Raw genomic sequence first — 20,532 nt, 5'->3', positions numbered from 1 at the left:
AAGGGCAAAGGATTGGCTTCAGGAAGGACTTGACATTCTGAGGAGCTTGAAAGAAAACCTGCAGCAGGCACAAAATCGACAGAAAGTGTATGCGGACAGACACCGAATAGAGAGGAGTTTTGAAGTGGGGGATCTGGTCTATCTCCGGCTTTAGCCATATCAACAGTCTTCATTAAAAGGAACAGGAAAGGAGAAATTGAAGCGGCGTTTTTATGGTCCCTACCATGTGATCCATCGCATTGGTGAGGTAGTGTACGAACTGGAACTTCCGAAGGGTAGCCACATTCACAATGTCTTCCATGTTTCTTGTCTGAAGAAGGCTATCGGGCAAAATGTCATAGTCACTACCGACCTTCCGCCACTCAATGAGGAAGGAAAGCTCATTTTGGAACCTGCTGAGATTCTTGAAGTGCGTGAAAAGGTCTTGTGGAACCGAACCGTCAGGGAGTACTTTGTACATTGGCGACATCTACAGCTGGATGATGCAACGTGGGAAGGTGAACACATCTTCCAGCACCCAGCATTGCACTTGCTTGAGGACAAGCAAATTTTGGGACGGGAGGACTGTAATGTCCCCATCATGAAATAAATGTGCTCATTTAATCTTTGTAACAGGTCGATTGATTTATTTTATCTCGGACCCATTTTTATTTAGTTTTCGTAGTTTGTGTTGCCGTCAGCTAACTTTGTACACTCTCGGAAAGTTTTTCCCAATGGGTATTTAAGCGCGACTTGTAGAAAGTTGTAGGCATGCTTTTGGTTTTTATATCTCTCTGTACTACGGATTCTTGTTGCAGTTTGGCATTTGTTTCCATTTCGGAAGTGAAAGATCTTCCCTATTTGGTTTGCATAGTTTCGGTGGGAATTCAACCCTCACCCTATTTCGTCACTGCATGTATTACTTGTTCGAGTCCAACAAATTGAAGTGCTCTCTCTTTGCAAACGTATTCGGATAAATTTGTGTGTGTGTTCAAGTCTTATTATTATATTTGGAATCCATCCAATCTTCCATCACATTACCGTATTCGTGTATGAAAGATAGTGTTTCAGTCACCAATTGCACATTTACCATCCGTATGTCACCCTCTGTCCGATCTAAGACACTTCCGTACACCTTCCAGCCGATTATCACATCATTTTCTTATTCACCGTATGGCATAGTGTTCCCTCCATTCACCGTATGGTGGGTGTTCACCGTACGACCTATTGGGTGTTTCACCATACGACCTACCTGTGATCACCGTACGGTCACCTTGGAGTCCACCATACAGACTATCAGTCTTGGCCACCATACGACCTCCTCCAGTACTGTACAGATTTCTAAATAGCCGTACGCCATCCATCATCCTCGTATACTTCTTGTTGTATCCGTACGGCCATTTATAGGGTTTTCTTGCAATACGCCTGTTGGGGATTAGTTGGGCCATTACACGTTTATCTCTTCCTAGCCCTTATGGATACCCTATGCTTTTGTCTATACATCTTTATATACCCTTGAGAGACTATCTCTTCCTAGGCCTTATGGATACCCATTTAGGACATATCCATTCTTATAACTTTTGGCAGAGACTTTATCCCTTCCCAGGCCTTTTGGATTCCATACAAGGTTTGTGCATCCTTGGATTTCCTAGGAGAGATTTTATCTCTTCCCATACCTTCAAAGGCGTGTGATCTTTGCCTTAATCCCCTACAAGAAATTGAGAACATTCTGAGAGTGAATAATAAGTATAATTTTAATATTTGCATTAATATTTTTGTGAATGCTTTTTTTATTACAAATTCCCATTCCTTAATATGATATTCAACTCTTTATTCATTAGCCTTGCACAAGTCTTGCCTTAATGTTAATAATTTCCAACTAATTGGAAATGAATGTGTTTTTGTTTCTAATTTTTATTTGCTGCTTTTCTTCTCTAGTTTTTATGTTATTTCCAGATTCATGCATTGTCAAAGTTAGGGTCAAATTTCCTCAAAAGTCCATTGGTTTTCCCCTTCATTTACTGATTGGATGTTATTAAGATCCCCTTTATCATGTCTTGTTTTTTTATGTGTGTCTCTATCTATTTCTCTATTGAGTATTGTTTCTATTCTATGGACTTCATTTCTTTTTCCACACTTATATCCCAATGCCCTTGGTTCGTTGCATCTGAAACATAAGTCTTTCTTCATTTTTTCAAAATTCGTGCATTGTCAAAGTTAAGGTCAAATTTCCCCAAAATTCCATTGATTTTTCCTTCATTTTGTGATTGGATGTTATTAAGATCCCTTCTATCATGTCTTGGTTTTTTTTTTAGCGGCTCTCTGTCTATTTCTTTCTTGATTATTGCTTCTATTCCATGGACTTCATTTCTTTTTCCATACTTATATCTCGATGCCCATGGTTCTTTGCATCTGAGACATAAGTCTTTCTTCATTATTTCCTCTTTCAGCTTAAGTGCCTCATTGTCTTGGCATTTGTACCTAGTACTCCACTATTCTTTGCAGAAATAGCATGCTCGTGTTTTATTATCTTTTCTTGACCCTTCATACTCATGATGATTTTTGGGTTTTTTCTTTGAAATATTTGATTCAACCTTCTTAGCTTTTTGCATTGCTTATTCCATGGTTTGTGGTTTTAAGGGATTTACAATAGCTTCAATTGATTCTTTAAGTCCTTCAATGATCAAATAGGCGAGTCTTGTATGGGATAGATCAAGAACCATGATAGAAAGATTTTGAAACTCATTGGAAAATTTCTCCACTTTTACATGCTGTTTAATTTGTGTAAGTTACTTGAAGTTCCATTTCGGATTTTGTTGATTGAATCTAGTAATGACTTTATCAGAGAACTCTTCGTAGAATGTTATGTTTTGGTGGCCTAGGGAGAGGAGCCCATGGTACCACCATTCATTTGCTTTTCCTTGTAAATAGAGGATAGCAAATCGGAGTGTATTTTCCTCTGTCATTGGACTGAGGATGAAATAAGTGTTTCATTTCTGTAGCCCAACATGAGCTGCAATCCTTCCCGATCTGTAAAAATTTAGAAGCATCTTCTTATTTTGTCTATGTTTAAGATCCTTATTTGGATATCTTCTTTTCTCTTATGTGCCTTATGTTTTTGTGCTTCACAAAACTCTAAATGTTACAAGTTCTCTAATTTTTGGCTCAAGACATGCATAGGCTCTAGTATTATCTATATTGCTATTTGTAGGCTGATCAATTCTCTCTTCCTACCTTGGCACATCTTCCGTAGGTGGGAAAGGTGGCTTGGGCACCCTAGATGTTGAGGACCCATTATTATTTGTAGAGTGATTGGAACCTATGTCCCTCCCATTTGAGGAATTATTCTTGAGTTTATTAACTGAGTTCCCCATCTTGTGAAAGCCTAGAGAAGTGCTTGATCTCTCATTTTGGGTCATAAGAGTTTGATTTGTTTGTCCATAAAAGCTCTCAACTCATTAGCCAATTCATTCATGGCGGTTTACTTTCCTCTTTTTGGATAGGTTTGCATTAACTACTCTTCATAGGATGGCAAGATTATGCCGTGATACCACTATAATGTCCCTAGTTACGACCTTAAGGATTTTGGCACTGATTTCTTTTAATTCAATTGCAAGTGACTTATTTTAATTTCTGACTTTTTACTCAATTCCTTAGTTCACCACCAATGTACAATAACAATATTCTACAACAGATTAATGCAGAGTGAGCTTCTGTTGATGTTATACAAGAATGACTATCAGTTACCACTTGGATGTTTGATAGTGAAATATTAATATTATAGGATAAAATGTCTTGTATATAAATATATGAATTTGTGCAATTAAAGTTATATCCAAAATCTACTTGCAATATTAATGACTTCATGACATCATCACATCAATATCATGGATAGGTGGTACTTTATACGAGGGCTGTAAAAGAAGTTGAAAGTAAAGCTTTAGTTGATTAGTGCAGATTGTATTGATCACGGATACTTTGCCAGTACGAAAGATTATCTGATTGCCTTGATATTCTGGTTCAGTGTGTTGGTCTCTCATTGCAGTTTGGAGTAAGAGGAAGAGGTCATATTCAGTTATTGATCTCTAATTGGTGAAGCGAGAAACTGAGTTGTATTCCATGCCCTCTCAATCATGTTTCTGTCTCCCTTTCATATCTTCTTAGAGGCATCTTCCTTGAAATAAACCTACCTCTTTCCACTTAATCATCACACTGTTTCTTTGGAGACATGTCTTTACTAGTCGCTGCTTTCTATTGACATGTGATATGGCATTTTTATTGCCAACATGTCATGTATAAGACAAAGTTTGACTTACTAAATAATAATGCTGCCTTGTTATATTCCAATGCTGCTAAAGTATTATCTTTGTTCATAACCACTGTTTGTGTTTGCTTTCAATTTCCTTTATATAAATCAGTGATCACATGCTGACGTAATCTTTAATCATATAACATCACTGCCTAGAATTGACCAAGGGCTTGTTTGATAAACACATCATAATGGAGTCATTTCTCATAATTATCGATGTATTATCCATCATTGTTTTCTCGCCTATAGAACACAATCGCAGTTTCCAGCATTTTAGCTGTTTTCCCTCCAGTTCCTAATTTCTTTTCTATGGCATAAATACTGATGTTCATTGTATGAATCGACTACTTGCTTTTTTCTAATCAATGTTTGTCTAAAACTTTCCAGCCATAGAAAATCCTCAATTAGATTATTGTGTGCATAAGTCACACTGATATATGATTGATAATGTATATTGTATTTAATATACGAGGGTAGTGTGATATAGTTTAAGTTCCATCTTAACTTATTATTATCTTTGATAGTTAAGCATTCATTAGTGATCAGTCATTAAGATCATAGATAAGTCTGACAAGAAGAAAATCGTGAAGTCTTATAATGACCTAATTAATTAAGATTATATATAAAGTTAATTTAATAATAAATAATAATATAATTTTATTATAATTTATTCTTTTATTAATTTATTTTTAATAATTTTTTATTAAATTTTATTTGAGAAAGAGAGCATCATGGTGACTGTTTTGGACTTATTTCCTTTTCTACAAAGGTCCCTTGGCAGCATTGAGATGCAATTGGCTTTCCAATATTTCTGTGCTTGCTCCTACTAAGGATTGGCATTCTCCTACTGCCATATTCCTCCTGTACCTGTATTTTTTTCCGATAATTGCTCTGAGAATATAACTGCTCTACTATTGATAAAATTGCCAATTTTTTACTGCAGGAGAATGGGGTCCTACCAGAATATGGATTGGCTACCGATGGAATACTTCAAGCAAATGCTGCTGGGCAATTGTTCCTTAAGGTATCTCATATTTTTCATTTAGAAATCATTCTTGCAAAAGTGAGGGTGTATCTTAGAATTGTATTTTAGGTCTTTCTTAACATTTTTATTGAGAACTTATTTATTGGTTCTCTTATTGTTGAGACATTGCTACATTTATCTTATGACGATCACTACAATAGGAACATTGCATTTCAAAATACTTGCTTCAATTCTTGTTCTAATCATAAGCCTTAGGGAAAATATTTACTTGTAGAGAACTATTAGAAAGTCATGTATTTAGTAAAGGAACGGTTATAGGGGCCTACATGTAGTCACAGTAAGTTTTCTTAATGATCAATGTTGGGTCAAAATTGAGAATATTAATTTCAAGATTTTGGCAGGAACTCTGTTATACTTTTTCAGTTTTCTCCTATGTCAATCTGGTACACGAGCCTCTGAAAAGCATAGCAGCTGTATGCTTAAGCTCTAATGGTAGTAGGTTGAGTAAGAATGAATTGCACTTAAACCTCAAATCTCATAGCTAGAGAGAAACCTCACACCTACAATAGGAGATTCATGCCACGAGAGAAATATAGCAATGCCAATACAAAGAAGAGGTAGCTACCAATCTTCAAAAAACCACATCAATATTAGAGGGCCCCACAACCAAAGAAATGACCTCATGTGATAAGAATAGATGCCATGCACAAGAAAGAATTCTCACAGCAATCGATGAGATGAAGAAGTTATTATTCCAACCTCCATAGGATGGATCCATCCCTAATTAAAGAGTTTGCAGTCTAGGATAGAGAGAGTGCCCATATTTGATAAATCCACTGTGAGTGCACTGTGAAATACCTGAATGATATGTTAAATACTATGACTGTGAATCCTTGTACTGATAAGTTCTCCATTTCCCATTCATAGAAAATTATATTAATTATTGATCAAATAATAATTAATTCTTAATTCCTTTGTTTTTCGATAGGTAATGTGTTGAAACCTAGATTATTTATTATTTATCTATTATTATTTGTTGAGATTAATTATTATTATTTGTTAATCTCTAGTAGACTTGAACCCAAGACCTTAGATCAATTTCAAATATTTATTTTTAATCAAATAATAAATGTTATTATTTCATTTATTATCAATCATAATAATATTAATTATTAATTCCTTTGTTTTCGATAGGTAATGTGTCGAAGCCTAGATTATTTATTATTTATCTATTATTATTTGTTGAGATTAATTATTATTATGTGTTAATCTCTAGTAGACTCGAACCCAAGACCTCCTAGATGAGATGCTCACAATTTCTTATACTTTAAGTTATATTCCTATAAATACTCTTAGGATGTTTGAGATAGGTTTCAGCTTCATAGGAGTTAAGATGCAAAATCTAGATTTTGGGGTTTTACAAAAAATTCCAGACATAGCCAAATTCCAAGATTTAGTACGCCTTCAACACTCTAACCCCCCATTACCTATCCTGGGTTTCTATGGTCAAAATAAAGCTAGAGCAAGGATTGTCTAAAGGTTTTAAGTTTTTAACTCATTTCATCCAAAATCCCTTTGGTTTCAATTCCATATTCTTGATAGACTTGGTTACAATTGACATTTTACGTATATGATGGATTTTACATTTATGTTCCTTGTTTATGTCTGTGATGACAAATTAGCTTCTATTTGATGTTATAGCATCTTTAAGTTTTATTCAATAAAGGGTGCATAAAACAAGTTTTAAAATTTTAAAAATCTCTAAATTTTAGGGGTTTTTTCATTTTGCTGTGTCATAGGCGAGTCATGAGTTGAGTTGGCCTTGCCAAGTTCGAGCCGAGTCTGAGTTTGGGAACTATGATCCAAATAATAATAACAGTAATAGTTGATTAAAACAAATATATATTAAAAGGTATCAAATATAGTTAAATGCAATGAGCAACATCATAGTTCCAAGAATCACGACGATTCACGCGATTCGGCGATTCAATTCAAGCCAAATGATTTTTTGTAAATTGGTGAATCGAATCAGTAATAAAGGGTTTATGAAATATTTAAACATTGTGAATACTATTCATTAAATTTGACATCACATGGTATCCATTCACTGTAGCTCAATTAGTTTTGGATTAGAATTTGTTGGACAAATGCTAGAAGGGGTAATGTTGTGCAGGAACAAGCTTTCCATGAACAAATGCATATGTTAAGGTGAAGGTATGCACATGAACCTTACAATTAATTAAGCATTTCCTAGATAAGCTAGTGCTTGAATGAGCACTGTCAACAATAAAGTCTACATAAGGTGTTGCAAGCAACCTCGATAATCATAGATTTTTTTGCATAGCCTCGAGTGGCCAGTATTGATCATCATTTTTACTTGACTAGGCATAGTGTCTCCATGACAAGGGAGCCGTAATGAGTCAAAGGGAAGCTTTATATTATACAACTGACGTTTGATGAGTTGAGAATCTTGAAAGAGGTTTCGATTTGGATGTGAAAATTGTTCTAGCATCCTAACAAATGATATTAAAGACAAGGATACTGATCGACTTTCTATAGAAGGGGGGGGGCTGTTGGAATTCTATAATGTTTCACCCTTGCGCTAATACATGTCAATTCAAGACATAGCATCGAATAAGGTTTCAATTATTCTCTATCTATGATTTTTTTAGAACTCTGCTTAAATATCCAGTGGTTTAAGTTTACCATTTTTCCGTGACTGTGTGTAACATCAGGATACTCTACAACTACAATTAGCTGAATTTAATATTCTAATTATTAGATGAGATAAAAGCTAATCAAAAATTCTGAATCTATTTTGATTACTGAATATCAAAATTTGTTCTAATAGTTGAGAATACTGAATTTTAACTCTAGTCTAAATTATTGCAAGAAAACCTCAGCTAATATACTTAAAAGAATCATTTTATGTTACTTCTAATTTACAAGAAAGTATCTTTCAGATTATATAAAGAAACTTAAATAAACAAAGATACATACTGATTTTCTTGAGAGACTTTTCCAATTAATTGACCAAGCTCTGACTTTGGTGAGGGGAGAAGCATTAATATGGGCTTAACCTCCCAACCGCGGACCTTTTTACTTATCCCCACAAGTTCTAATTTAATAGAACGGCCTTCCCTACTTTGAAGGTCATACAAATTATTGTGGAAAAACTAGAGGGACTACATGATGTCAAACACCCTTCCTTTGGTAACAGGGATAAAATCTTGGAACTTATGGAAAAAATCAAATTCCATATCATCATGTTGGATCTCGGCTGTAAAGAAATAAGTCTGACTCTATAGTTATTACACTTTTTCTTAAGAGGATTCAGGATACACCAACGGTACAATGCAAGGGCATGCATTAGAACTATCTTTTCATTAATTTTAGATGAGGATGATGACATATGCAAACAGTTACAATCTGATTTGTTGGCATTTTGGAGAGGGGAATATAAAATATCACTTGCAACTCACATGCTCATGGAGGAATTGATTGAGCATAAGATTGAGAGGTTCAAGGAACACATGAAGGACAATGAGCTGGTAGCAATGTGCATACAAGTCTCAGGATCTTCCAAAAAGAGTAAGAACCAAACGAGGGAAGAACAATTTTGTTTTACATGCCAAGAGGTTTGGTGACTTAAACATGTTTGCGGTACTACTCAGAGTGAAGATTTAATGCAGCTAAATGATGATGGAAATGCGGCTTTGAATTTATCTCTTACAGGGCATAATGAAGGAAAAAAGATAAAGTGTTCCCAACAAGCTTTGGTTGATGTTCGGAAGGAAGAATCAGTTACTATAGGTGAGAAGTACACTACACTCCTAATTGGTAATTTGCAGATTACTATTGATAAAACTAATGAAGAGATGAACTCCTTTGATAAACCCATATATAATCATGACGCAATTCCATTATCACTTCATGAAGAGTGTATGGCAGCAGCTATAGTAGCACTTAAATGTGATATTGATAATGCTCCCACAGATGAGCACAAAACAGAAAATTAAATATGTGACAAGCCCATACTCCCTAGATGAATATGAACACAAACCTCTATCACCTCATGATTTGATGAATATGTTATGTGTTATGGAAGAGAGGCTTGTGCAAGTGTTAGCAAGGGCATACAAATTCATTAAAAATTTTATGCGGGAGACTGAAATGGATGAGATGTAAAAAGGAATTGCATGTAGTGTTACTAGTTCTCAATTGCCCACCATCAAAGAAGCATTTAGAGGAATGAAATCAGACTACTTACAGCTCCAGGGATCTTGCCATCAAATTTGGGAAAGACAAGGAAAATGAGGTTGACGATCTTTGTTACTGTAATGACCTGTACCAATAGGCCACCAAACAAAACCCTAAATTTAATACATTGCTAAAATATATTGCTGAAATAAAAGAAATAATAGTGCCAATGTATTCATTCAATGAAAACCAAATGTTTTTACAAATGATATGGCAAATTTCAGCACCAAAACATTATGACATAGCACATTATAGAGAAACCTTAACTGGCTGTATACAATTGAGAACTTGTTGCAATTACAGATTGAAATGAAGAATCTGGATTGATCAAATGGTGGAGACTGAATGCTGAAGATGATATGGTGAAAGTGCAACTCCACTGGAAACTCCAAACCAGCAATTAAGCACAAGTGAAAGGACTGAAATATCCTTCCCACAGTTGCAATAATTCAGGTGATCTTTCACACCCTCAAAATTGCGTACCAATTGAGAGTCTTCGTTCTCAATGGCCAATTGTGACTACTTGCAGAAACCCTAGGCTCCACAACGCACATCGGCAAAAAATTCAATAATAAAACTTGATGATAGGCAATGAGCCCTCAATGCCTATTTATTCTTTTTTCCTTGATAGGTCGGCCTCCTTTTTAATTTTTCTCCTCTTCTTCCAGTAACCTCTAGAAGATTTTTTTATTTAATTTATAAAGTTACCTTGTAATATATATTTTTTAATTGATAACTTTATAATTAACTCCAAAAAAATGGGACATTACAGGTCCGCCCCTCCTAAAATTGCTTGGCCTCAAGCAATCTTAATGCTGGATGCTGCAAAATCACTTCTCCCTCCCAAGTAGCATCTTCAACAGGTAAATCTTTCCACTTAACTAGATACTCTCTGATTACTCTCCTGCAAAGCTGCTTTTTTCTACTATCCAGAATGGATTCTGGCACTAAGATCAATTTCCCCTCATCATCCAAGGGAGTTAATACTGCAGAAGGCATCACATTCTGACCCAATGCCTTTTTGAGGCGTGATACATGAAACACATTGTGCACTCTACTGTCTGTGGGAAGCTCCAACTCATAAGCCACCTCACCAACTCGTTTGATGATCTTGAATGGTCCATAATAGCGTGGCTTGAGTTTCTCTGCACCACTCTTCTTGAGAGTGGACTGCTTATATGGCTACAACATGAGGTAAAACATATCATTTACCTCAAAACTACGCTTAATCCTCTTCTTGTCTGCATACTGTATATGTTGGTTCTGAGCTCTAGCAATGTTGTCTCTGAGAGTAGCAACTATATCCTTACTTTCCTGTAATAGTTCACTTGCACGGGGTACTCGACTATCTCCCAACAACAAATCTAAGAAACTAGGTGCCTCATAACCGTAAAGTGCCATGAAGGGTGTCATTTGTATAGTCATATGATATGTAGTATTGTAACAATACTCACAGAGATATATCCATCTGACCCAAGCTCGCTGTTGATCTGCCACATAATTTCTCAAATACCCTTCCACCCATTTGTTTACAATCTTTGGTTGACCATTAGTCTGTGGGTGATAACTAGTACTAGGTGTAAGCTCAGTGCCACACAACCGAAATATCTCCTGCCAAAAGTGACTCATGAAGCGGCTGTCCCTGTCACTCACAATGCTCTGAGGCAAATCGTGTAATCTAAAAATCTCTCTGAAGAAGACCTCTGCCACCCGAGTTGTTGAGTATGTAGTAGTGATAGGGAAGAAGTGAGCATATTTTGTCAGCCTATCCACCACCACATAGATACAATCGCGCCCCTGGGCCTTGGGCAAGCCTGTAATAAAATCCATAGAGATGCACTCCCACTTCCTATCAGGAATAGGAAGTGGCTGTAGTAGCCCTGCTGGATAAGTGTGCTCTTGTTTGTTCTGCTGGCAAACATGACACTCATGCACATACTGCAAAACATCAGCCTTAAGTGCCTTCCAAGTGAACCGTTCCCGTACTAACTTGTAAGTCTTGAAATACCCAGGATGGCCTGCTGTAGGTGAATTATGGAATGCTCTCAAAATCAACTGCTTCACTTTCGATCCTGGGACTAAGTAAATCATGTTCTTGTAAATGATCAAATCATCTATGAGAGTGTATCTGGTGTCGATTGTTATTCCCTCCACTATAGCAGAGGCCCACGTGTCTTTGGCATATTCTGCTACAATCAAGTGTCGCCAATCCTCTGATATCTGAATCATAGAAGTGAGGTGTGGCCTATGGGATAAAGCATCTGCAACAATATTCTGTGTCCCCTTAACATATGTGATATCAAAATCATATACCTGTAACTTACTCACCCACTTTTGTTGACGATCATTCAGGTCCCGCTGTCCCAAAAAGTGCTTCAGACTATTATGATTAGTTTTAATACAAAATTTGTTACCCACAAGATACTGTCTGAATTTGGCCAAGGCATGCATGATGGCCAACATCTCCTTATCATATATGCTGAATGATCTCTCAGCCCCTTTGAGTTCCCTACTCTCATAAGCTATAGGATGCTTGTCCTGCATGAGTACAGCGCCAACTCCCTCTCCAGAAGCATCACATTGAAGCTCAAATGGCTTTGTGGAATCAGGTAATGCTAATACTGGGCATGTAGTCATTATTTCCTTGAACCGCATAAAACACTCCTGTGCCTCCCGAGTCCACACAAATGCCCCTTTCTTCAGCAAATCTGTCATGGGCGTTGCATGTCGTGAGTAGCCACTAACAAACCTGCGATAGAATCCACATAGACCAAGGAACCCTCTTAACTGTGAAAGGTTCTTTGGTGGTGGCCAATCAACAATAGCACGGATCTTTTCAGGATCCATTCGCACTCCTTTCGCACTAATGATGTGTCCAAGATACAACAATTCTGTCATCCCCAAATCACATTTGGACTCCTTGGCATACAAGGACTCACTCTGTAAAATGCTTAATACTGTCTCCAAGTGCTCTAAATGTTCCTGCCATGTCTTGCTATAGATCAAAATATCATCAAAGAACACTAGCACAAATTTCCTCAACTGATGGTGGAAGACCTTGTTCATAGTGGACTGAAAAGTGGCAGGTGCATTAGTCAAACCAAAAGGCATGACTACAAACTCGAAATGCCCGTAATGACATCTAAAAGTAGTTTTTTCAATATCCTGCTCTCGAACTCTGATCTGGTGATAGCCTGATCTCAAATCAATTTTTGTGAAATAACAAGCCCCATGCAATTCGTCTATCAGCTCATCGATGTGTGGGATGGGATACTTGTTCTTTATAGTTCTCTTATTCAACACCCTGTAATCAATACACATTCGTAGAGTACCATCCTTCTTTTTTACCAAAACAACAGAAGATGCAAAGGGTGACTTACTTGGTCTGATGTGTCCCATTGCTAGCAACTCGTTGATGGCCCTCTCGATCTCATCTTTGAGTCATTTTGGGTGCCGGTATGGTGTGATCATGATAGGCTTAGCACCTTCCTCCAACTCGATAATGTGCTCAATACCTCTGTCTGGTGGCTTGCCTGGTGGAATCTCATTGAATACCTTCCCATACTTGATTCTCAATTTCTGAATATCTAGATGATATTCAGTCTTATGTTGCCCCTCCTGGGTAGGCATCAAGGTGCATATTGCCGCCCACTCTATATTATTATGTTTGGCTAATCTCTCCAACCGCCTAAATGAGATAGTCCTGACATCACCATTACGGATAGCCTTCAACATATGAGTCCTACCATCCACCAGGAATCGTATCTCCATATCCTCCAATCTCAGGGTAACCTCCTTCAAAGAATGTAGCCATTGCATCCCAAGTACTATGTCCATGTCACCCATGTTGACCACATGATAGTCCGCCTTAAACTCATAGTTGTTCAGGCGCAAAGGTAGATCTCACACCATCCTATCACAACGAAGAGTATATCCATCGGCTACTTTAACTCTTAGTCCCTCGAACTCCTCAGTAATGAGTCCACGCCTCTCTACAAATCGTGCATCAATGAAATTATGCGTGGCACCTGTATCCAACAGAGTAATAATCTTTTGTCCTGCCAAGACTCCCCGATATCTGAAAGATCCCTCTCTTTGAATACTAGACAGACGTGCCTCCTGTAAATGTATCTCTGGAGCCTCTTTTTTCTCAGCACTATCTACCTCTTGTTCACCCTCTGCCTCATCAGGATCCTCATCATGGTGCTCTGAGATGTCCGAATCTGAACCTTCGTAATAAGCCCACATCACTCGGTTAGCCTTCCCCTTAGGCTTCATAGGACAATCATGACTAAACTCATAGGGACCTTTGCAAAAGAAGCATAGCTTCTTCCTACGTAGGTCATTAAGTGTTTCCTTATCCCAAGGTGCAGCTAGCTTGTCTTTTGAGTCACTAACCTTCTCTTTACCTTTGCTGAATTCTCCTTTGTTATCTCTAAATGATGAAGAACTCTTTGAACTAAACCGGTTTGTTGGAGCTGCAAGTTCTATACTGCGGGCTTTCTTCATGGCTTCTTGTAATGTAGGAGGATCAAAGGCCTTTACCCACCCCTTGAGTGGTTCAGTTAATCCCTCTGTGAATAAAATGACTAGCCTCCTTTCTGAAATGTCAGGCACCATCATTGCAAGCTTTTGGAAGTCATTGATAAATTGTTCTAAGCCTCCTGACTGTCTCAACTGGGCTAACTCCTGGAAATAAACTTCAGGGTTTTTTTTATCAAACCTTTCTATCAATCTATCCACAAACTCCTGATAAGTGGTTACCTGATTGTGTTGCAATGTGATCATGCCATGTGTCCACCAATCATGTGTTGCCCCATCTAAGTGTAAAGTGGCATACTTGAGTGCTTCAAATTCTGTCATCGTCTTCAGAGATAGGAAAGTATCCACCTTATGAATCCAAGCACGAGCAGTCATTTTTCCACTGCCATCAAATGTGGGTAATACCAACTTGTTGGTGATCTGTTGCAACTCACCGTGTTTATCTACTTGCTTCTGCTTGCCAGCTCTATAGTTCAGGTACCTGTCAAATGTCCATCCATCCTGTACATATTCTAGTAATGAATCCCACTCATTCCTCGCTTGTCGGAGTTCATCTACAATATCTGTTACCATAGCATCAGGTGTGCGTGCTGGAGTTTCTTGTCTGAATGTAGGATGTGTGGGTCTGTCAGCTATTCCAGACCGTGTCCTATGTTGTGATCCTGCTATGCTCCTATCATTCTGGTCATTATTATGATTATTCCTCCTATTTTCCCCAATCAAATGTTGCATCATAACCATCATTGCTTGTGTACTTGCCTCTATTGACTGTAGAAGCCTCTCCTATTGCTGTAAAGTCTCATCATCTTGCACACTTTTGGATGGGCTTTGAGAATGTCTCTCAGCCATATTCTCAATTATGTTGGTTTTTTTGTAAACTAAATTAAATGGTGGCTGGGTAACCCTATCAGGTTGGCAGGAAACTGCTCTGATACCACTGTAATAACCTGTACCAATAGGCCACTAAACAAAATCCTAAATTTAATACACTGCTAAAATATATTGCTGAAATAAAAGAAATAATAGTGCCAATGTATTCATTCAATGAAATCCAAATGTTTTTACAAATGATATGGCATATTTCAGCACCAAAACATTATGACATAGCACATTACAGAGAAACCCCAATTGGCTGTATACAATTGAGAACTTGTTGCAACTATAGATTGAAATGAAGAACCTGAATTGATCAAATGGAGACTGAATGCTGAAGATGATATGGTGAAAGTGCAACTCCACTGGAAACTCTAAACCAACAATTAAGCACAAGTGAAAGGACTGAAATATCCTTCCCACAGTTGCAATAATTCAGGTGATCTTTCACACCCTCAAAATTGCGTATCAATTGAGAGTCTTTGTTCTTAATGGCCAATTGTGACTACTTGCAGAAACCCTAGGCTCCACAACGCACATCGGCAAAAAATTCAATAATAAAACTTGATGATAGGCAATGAGCCCTCAATGCCTATTTATTCTTTTTTCCTTGATAGGTCGGCCTCCTTTTTAATTTTTCTCCTCTTCTTCCAGCAACCTCTAGAAGATTTTTTTATTTAATTTATAAAGTTACCTTGTAATATATATTTTTTAATTGATAACTTTATAATTAACTCCTCCAAAAAAATGGGACATTACAATTACCAGCTCAGCATGATGTGTTTATCTCTATACAAATCAGAAAATCAGTTTGTTTCATCCACAAAGGAGTTGGGGATCGAACAAATAATAGAGGTTGACGGAAGAAATAGGAGACTATCATCAACAAACTACATACTGTAGACAACTTAAATATTGGTGAATGGACTGAAAATATCAACATACAAACACCATGCAGCCTTGTAACATCTTATGGAGAAAATTTAGATGATGCATCACTCCCTTTGATCACTTAGGACAGACATATGGCAAGACAAGGTATGGTGAATCATGATGAGTCCAAGAGCTTTTACAAGAAGGGACTAAACTTCTGATTTGGAACAACAGAGGTTTATCTTCACATTTACATGAAATGGTAGCTTTAACACAAGGAAAATAATTGAAAGATCCCTGATGGATCTCTTCTGCTGATCTGCTTTAATTTTATATTTTTAAATCTGTTTTCCTATTTATTTATGTTTTTCTTGCAGAACTAGACAGAAGTGCAGCAAGGTTTGTTTGTTTTTGATGGTTTTATAACATAGAAAGGAATAGGGAGCAACAACCATGAAACAAGACTGAAATAAATAAGGTATTCAGTAAAAATCAGAATTATTGCAAACCGTACCAGGTAGATTTTTCTGAATTATAGAGCCAAGCAATAAATCCAATGTATTTCCCAAAGCTCACATACAAATTTGATGTCAAACTGGAAGGTGAAGATTGTTCTTGAATCTAGCATACATTTGGAGGTGAATACAAGCAATACTCTATACACCACGTGGTGTATTTGCTGCAAATGGCGTCCCACAGGCTGCAATGAACTACATCCCAACTGGAAAGATGATATGCCACGCTGAAACCCCATTGAGAATTGATGCCTCTGTCCTTAATCACCACGCACAATGCCAAAGAGATTCGGTGCCAAAGATTGGTGAGGGCTACGTGTTTACCGTACTGGGTAAATGAATCAATGCATACAGACTATAGATTAGAACAACAAAACTTGTATTATTCGCATATGCCAAAGACATTACATTATGCTTACAATGATCCCGAAGGGTGTATATATACTTTCTGAAGAACCTTCCCGAAGGGTTTTGTCGGTTACATGACAATTACCGAAGGGCTCGTCGGCTACATAACAAGAACTTTCCCGAAGGGACCCGTCCGCTACACAATATCTACTGACGACATCATCCCCCCCAAAAGAAAAAAAAGTCATCTCCGGACGACAATTACAAAATATCCGAGACAAATTAACAAAACATAATACATTAACTGACTAACTACAACAAAATAGATCTGTTTTTGTCACACCACTTTCACATTCGTTCCGTGCCTGCATCAAACTAGTCTCCAAAATACGTTGCATCTGTAGCCTTTGCTAACACAATACTGTTTCTTTAGCTGACCTTGATAGCCACCCGTGCCGCTTTCTCTATTTCCAACTCCTGGGTACCCTGAGCCAAGTGTCGCTGAACTACTTTCAACTGGATGATCAGCTCCTCCCAAGCTCTCTATGCATCCACTAAGACAGCTTCACGTCCACACCTACTCCAAGTGCCTCAAAGCATATCACCCCTCTCGAAAGGCTTGCTCTGTTGCTCTCTCCACCTCTGGTACACATACACTCCATGTCTGCAGCAGCTCTAAGTCTCATCAACTGGTCACACTTCCCACGACTGATAACTGTACCGACTAGGGGTCTAGGGAGGTCACATTTCTGTTGATTCCACACTCTTTCAGCCAACCACTTGTCTTTCCCTTGATGCCTGCATCATATGTTACTCATTCTGAACTGTTTCAATCTGTCGTTTTTTTTAAATTTTATTTTAGAAAACCTCATTCACCATTCTGTATTTGTTTCTGAGGCTGGCTCCTCTACTTGCCTTATTGCACCAATTCACAACTTCCAGTCTAGGCGTTTTTGATCCAAATATGCTTATTGTAGAGCTCAACTTATACTGACTCTGCAAGATCTTTGTGTCATGCTAAAACACCAACCTCGTACCTTGCTACTGTATGGATATGCTTTTATAAACTTGGTTCCAGTTTGCCTTGCCGTCGCTACTCCCTGTCCATACAAGCTAATAGTAATGCTCCAGGCGTACGACACATAACAAGAAGTCTGTATAGCTCAACCCAATCACCGTACGGTACACAATCATAAGTCTGTGCGTGCTCCAAATGCTCGTACGGTACCTAGTACATATCCTGTGTTTTATTTGGTAAACATACGGTGCCCATGATGCCGTACGGTCATCGTACTTGTCCTACCGTACGGGTTACAAGCTGCAAGCGTACGACTATTCAATTTTCCCCTATTTCATCATCGTACAGTGACTTATGTTTGGAAGCCATATGGACAGCCACCGTACGGTGAGCTCAATGACTTGCTTTCTCTTTTTTTTTTCAGCTTTTTTTTTTCCAAGTTTTACTGCTCCCTGATATTTGGCGACGACAGAATAGTTCGCTCATGATATACTTTCAACTTGGAGCCATTCATCGTTTCTAGAATTTCCTCCCCATCCAATGTCCACAACTTTATTGCTCCGTTATTACCTACTTCCCGAATCTGGTATGGTCCGACCCATTTAACTTTGAACTTACTCGGTTTGATTTCGTTTCGTCCGTCATACTTTAATACCAATTGGCCCGGTTGAAATTTATTCAATTTAAAACACTTCTGATGCCATACCTTCTGCCTGTTTTGTGCAACTTCCGTGGTCCATTGTACCTACAATTGTCGCTCATCAAGTTTATTTAAGTTACACGATCTCTCCCTCAGGTTTTCCATATCGCCTAGTTTGTTTTCGACACTCGGTACCATGAATTCCATCAACTGCCACTCCTTGCCTTCAATAACTGTATTCTTAATTTTTGAACCTTCACTCCGTACGGCTGAAGCTTTTATTAAGCCCTTCCTCTTTGTTTCCTATGTAGACCATTCGATGTGTTTTCCTTGTTGCCGACACCTTTCTGGTATATTCGTGGTGCATTGTAAACTTTTCTTTCCATGCGGTTCGTTCATTGTGTTCCGTACAGTAGAATCTTTCCTTTTTTTGGGTTCGTACTGTATATTCTTCCCTTCAGCTTTTTTCATAACCGCCTTTCCTTCTTCGACTTCTCTATATTCCTTCGGACATTTATTTCCCTCTTCTTTCTCACCTTCGTCGACCTTTAACATATTACATCTCGGAAAGAGCTCGTAATCCTCCATCTACCAGTGGAAAAGGCCGTTCACTGAATCCAAATCATCATTCGTCGATCCACCTTCCAACCATAGGACTCCTTCCTCATTGGGTTCCAATCGCTGCTTTCCTTCATCCTCTTCTTTGGAATCAGATGATACGGCTTCTTTGCCCACCATTTGTGTGTGTAAATCAATAGTGAATTGTCGTCTCCTACTTTCCATTGATAGTGTATTCTTCTTCCAGTCATGCTTCACCTTTGCTTGTATGAGCCATCCTTAGCTCATAATGGCGCCATATCCTCTCCTCTTCAACGGGATGACGACGAAGTCGAGCAGGAACGATTGTGTTCTGATAGTGACTGGTTGTGCCATCAAGATTCCCCATGGTTTGATCCCGTGTTGGTCTACCGTGAGCAACTGGAATGTAGGTGGCCACAACATTGACTGTCCCAACTTCCAAGTATCTTCTGGTAGGACGTTTACCCTTGAACCTCTGTCCACAATTGTGTCTGTTAGAATAGCTCCCAGAATTCCCATTTCAATGACTGCCGGATGTTGTCCGGATGTGAGGGCTAATAGCGTTGGATCCGCTGTACTTGCTCCGCTTTCCTTTTCCCTTCGGTCCGCTGCACTTGCTCCAGTTTCCTTCTCCCTTTTGTGTTCCCTTAGTAATTTAGCAATTGGAGCGATGTTTGTGAGTGCCGATCGGAGTTGAGGCATTATGAGCAGCAGATCATTTATTTTGACTGGCACTTCAATTTGTAATATTTGCTGTACGATGTTTTGTTCCACGCAGTTCGTTGCTAAGGTACCGGTAGTGTCCTTCGGGTGTGCTTTCTCCGCCTGCGTTGCTTTCTGGATTTCTGCCCGCGCTTCCTCCAGTCTCTTCTTTTCTTCCGTCGGGTCGGGGTACAGTTTTGCTTGTTTCTGTGTGATTGCCAAAACTTCCTCTTCGTCTGTTCCGATGGCAATCAAATTGACTCCTAATTTTGGGCACTTGGCATCTTCATGATCTCCCGGACCGCACCATCTGCATAACTTTGGTGCATTTTCCGTTGTATAGTCTCGGGCAAAGTGGCCCCACAAATTGCATGCTCGGCATTGGACCATCGGCCGTCCGTTCGCATCGTATTGAATTCGACTGCAACTTCCGTTATTATTATTTGCATTGTTGTTGTTGTTCTGCCCATGTCTATTATTTCTGTACCCTCCCGACGTGGCACCTACATTACTGGTGTTTGCTCTTCCTCCCAACGCGGAAGCCTCCTGTGTGAGGAGGACTTGTTGAGGTCCTCTTGTTTTCATATTGAAGGGGCATTCTTTTGTAGAATGTCCCATGATCTGGCAGATCTCGTAGAACTGATCTTTCAGACAGGATCCCTTCGTATGGCCTTCTTTTTTGCAGTCTGTGCACCATAGCTCATTTCCCTTGGTCTCCTTCTGCATGTTCTTAAATTCTTTCATCATCTGGATCATATCCTTTTGGAGAGCGCGAACCTTCCTGCTACCCTTTTCGTCATCGCTGCTCTCCTCTTTTGAAGATGCGTCGTCATCTGAATTGGATGAGCTACTCTTCTTTTTTGTTTTCTACTCACTTTCTAAGTTCATTGCTCAATTGTGTGCTTCAGT

The 20,532-nt window shown here is 38.5% G+C and overlaps 1 protein-coding gene across 2 annotated transcripts in view; it reads left to right on the top strand.

Annotated features, from left to right (window-relative positions):
* LOC149547931 (Phosphoglycerate mutase family protein) overlaps positions 1-20,532 on the top strand; it is a 245,922-nt gene that overhangs the window by 49,880 nt on the left and 175,510 nt on the right. For both annotated transcript variants that reach the window (XM_089791971.1, XM_089791972.1), the window contains exon 2: positions 5,232-5,312. In XM_089791971.1, coding sequence (XP_089648097.1) covers positions 5,232-5,312 — 81 coding nt within the window. The remainder of the gene's footprint in view (positions 1-5,231; positions 5,313-20,532) is intronic.

Source organism: Cupressus sempervirens, chromosome 7 (genome assembly GCF_028749045.1).
Source record: "Cupressus sempervirens isolate cs-2001-9-10 chromosome 7, ASM2874904v1, whole genome shotgun sequence".
Lineage (NCBI taxonomy): Eukaryota > Viridiplantae > Streptophyta > Pinopsida > Cupressales > Cupressaceae > Cupressus > Cupressus sempervirens.
Note: the sequence above shows the minus strand (reverse complement) of the source record. Positions and strands in the feature narration are given on the sequence as shown.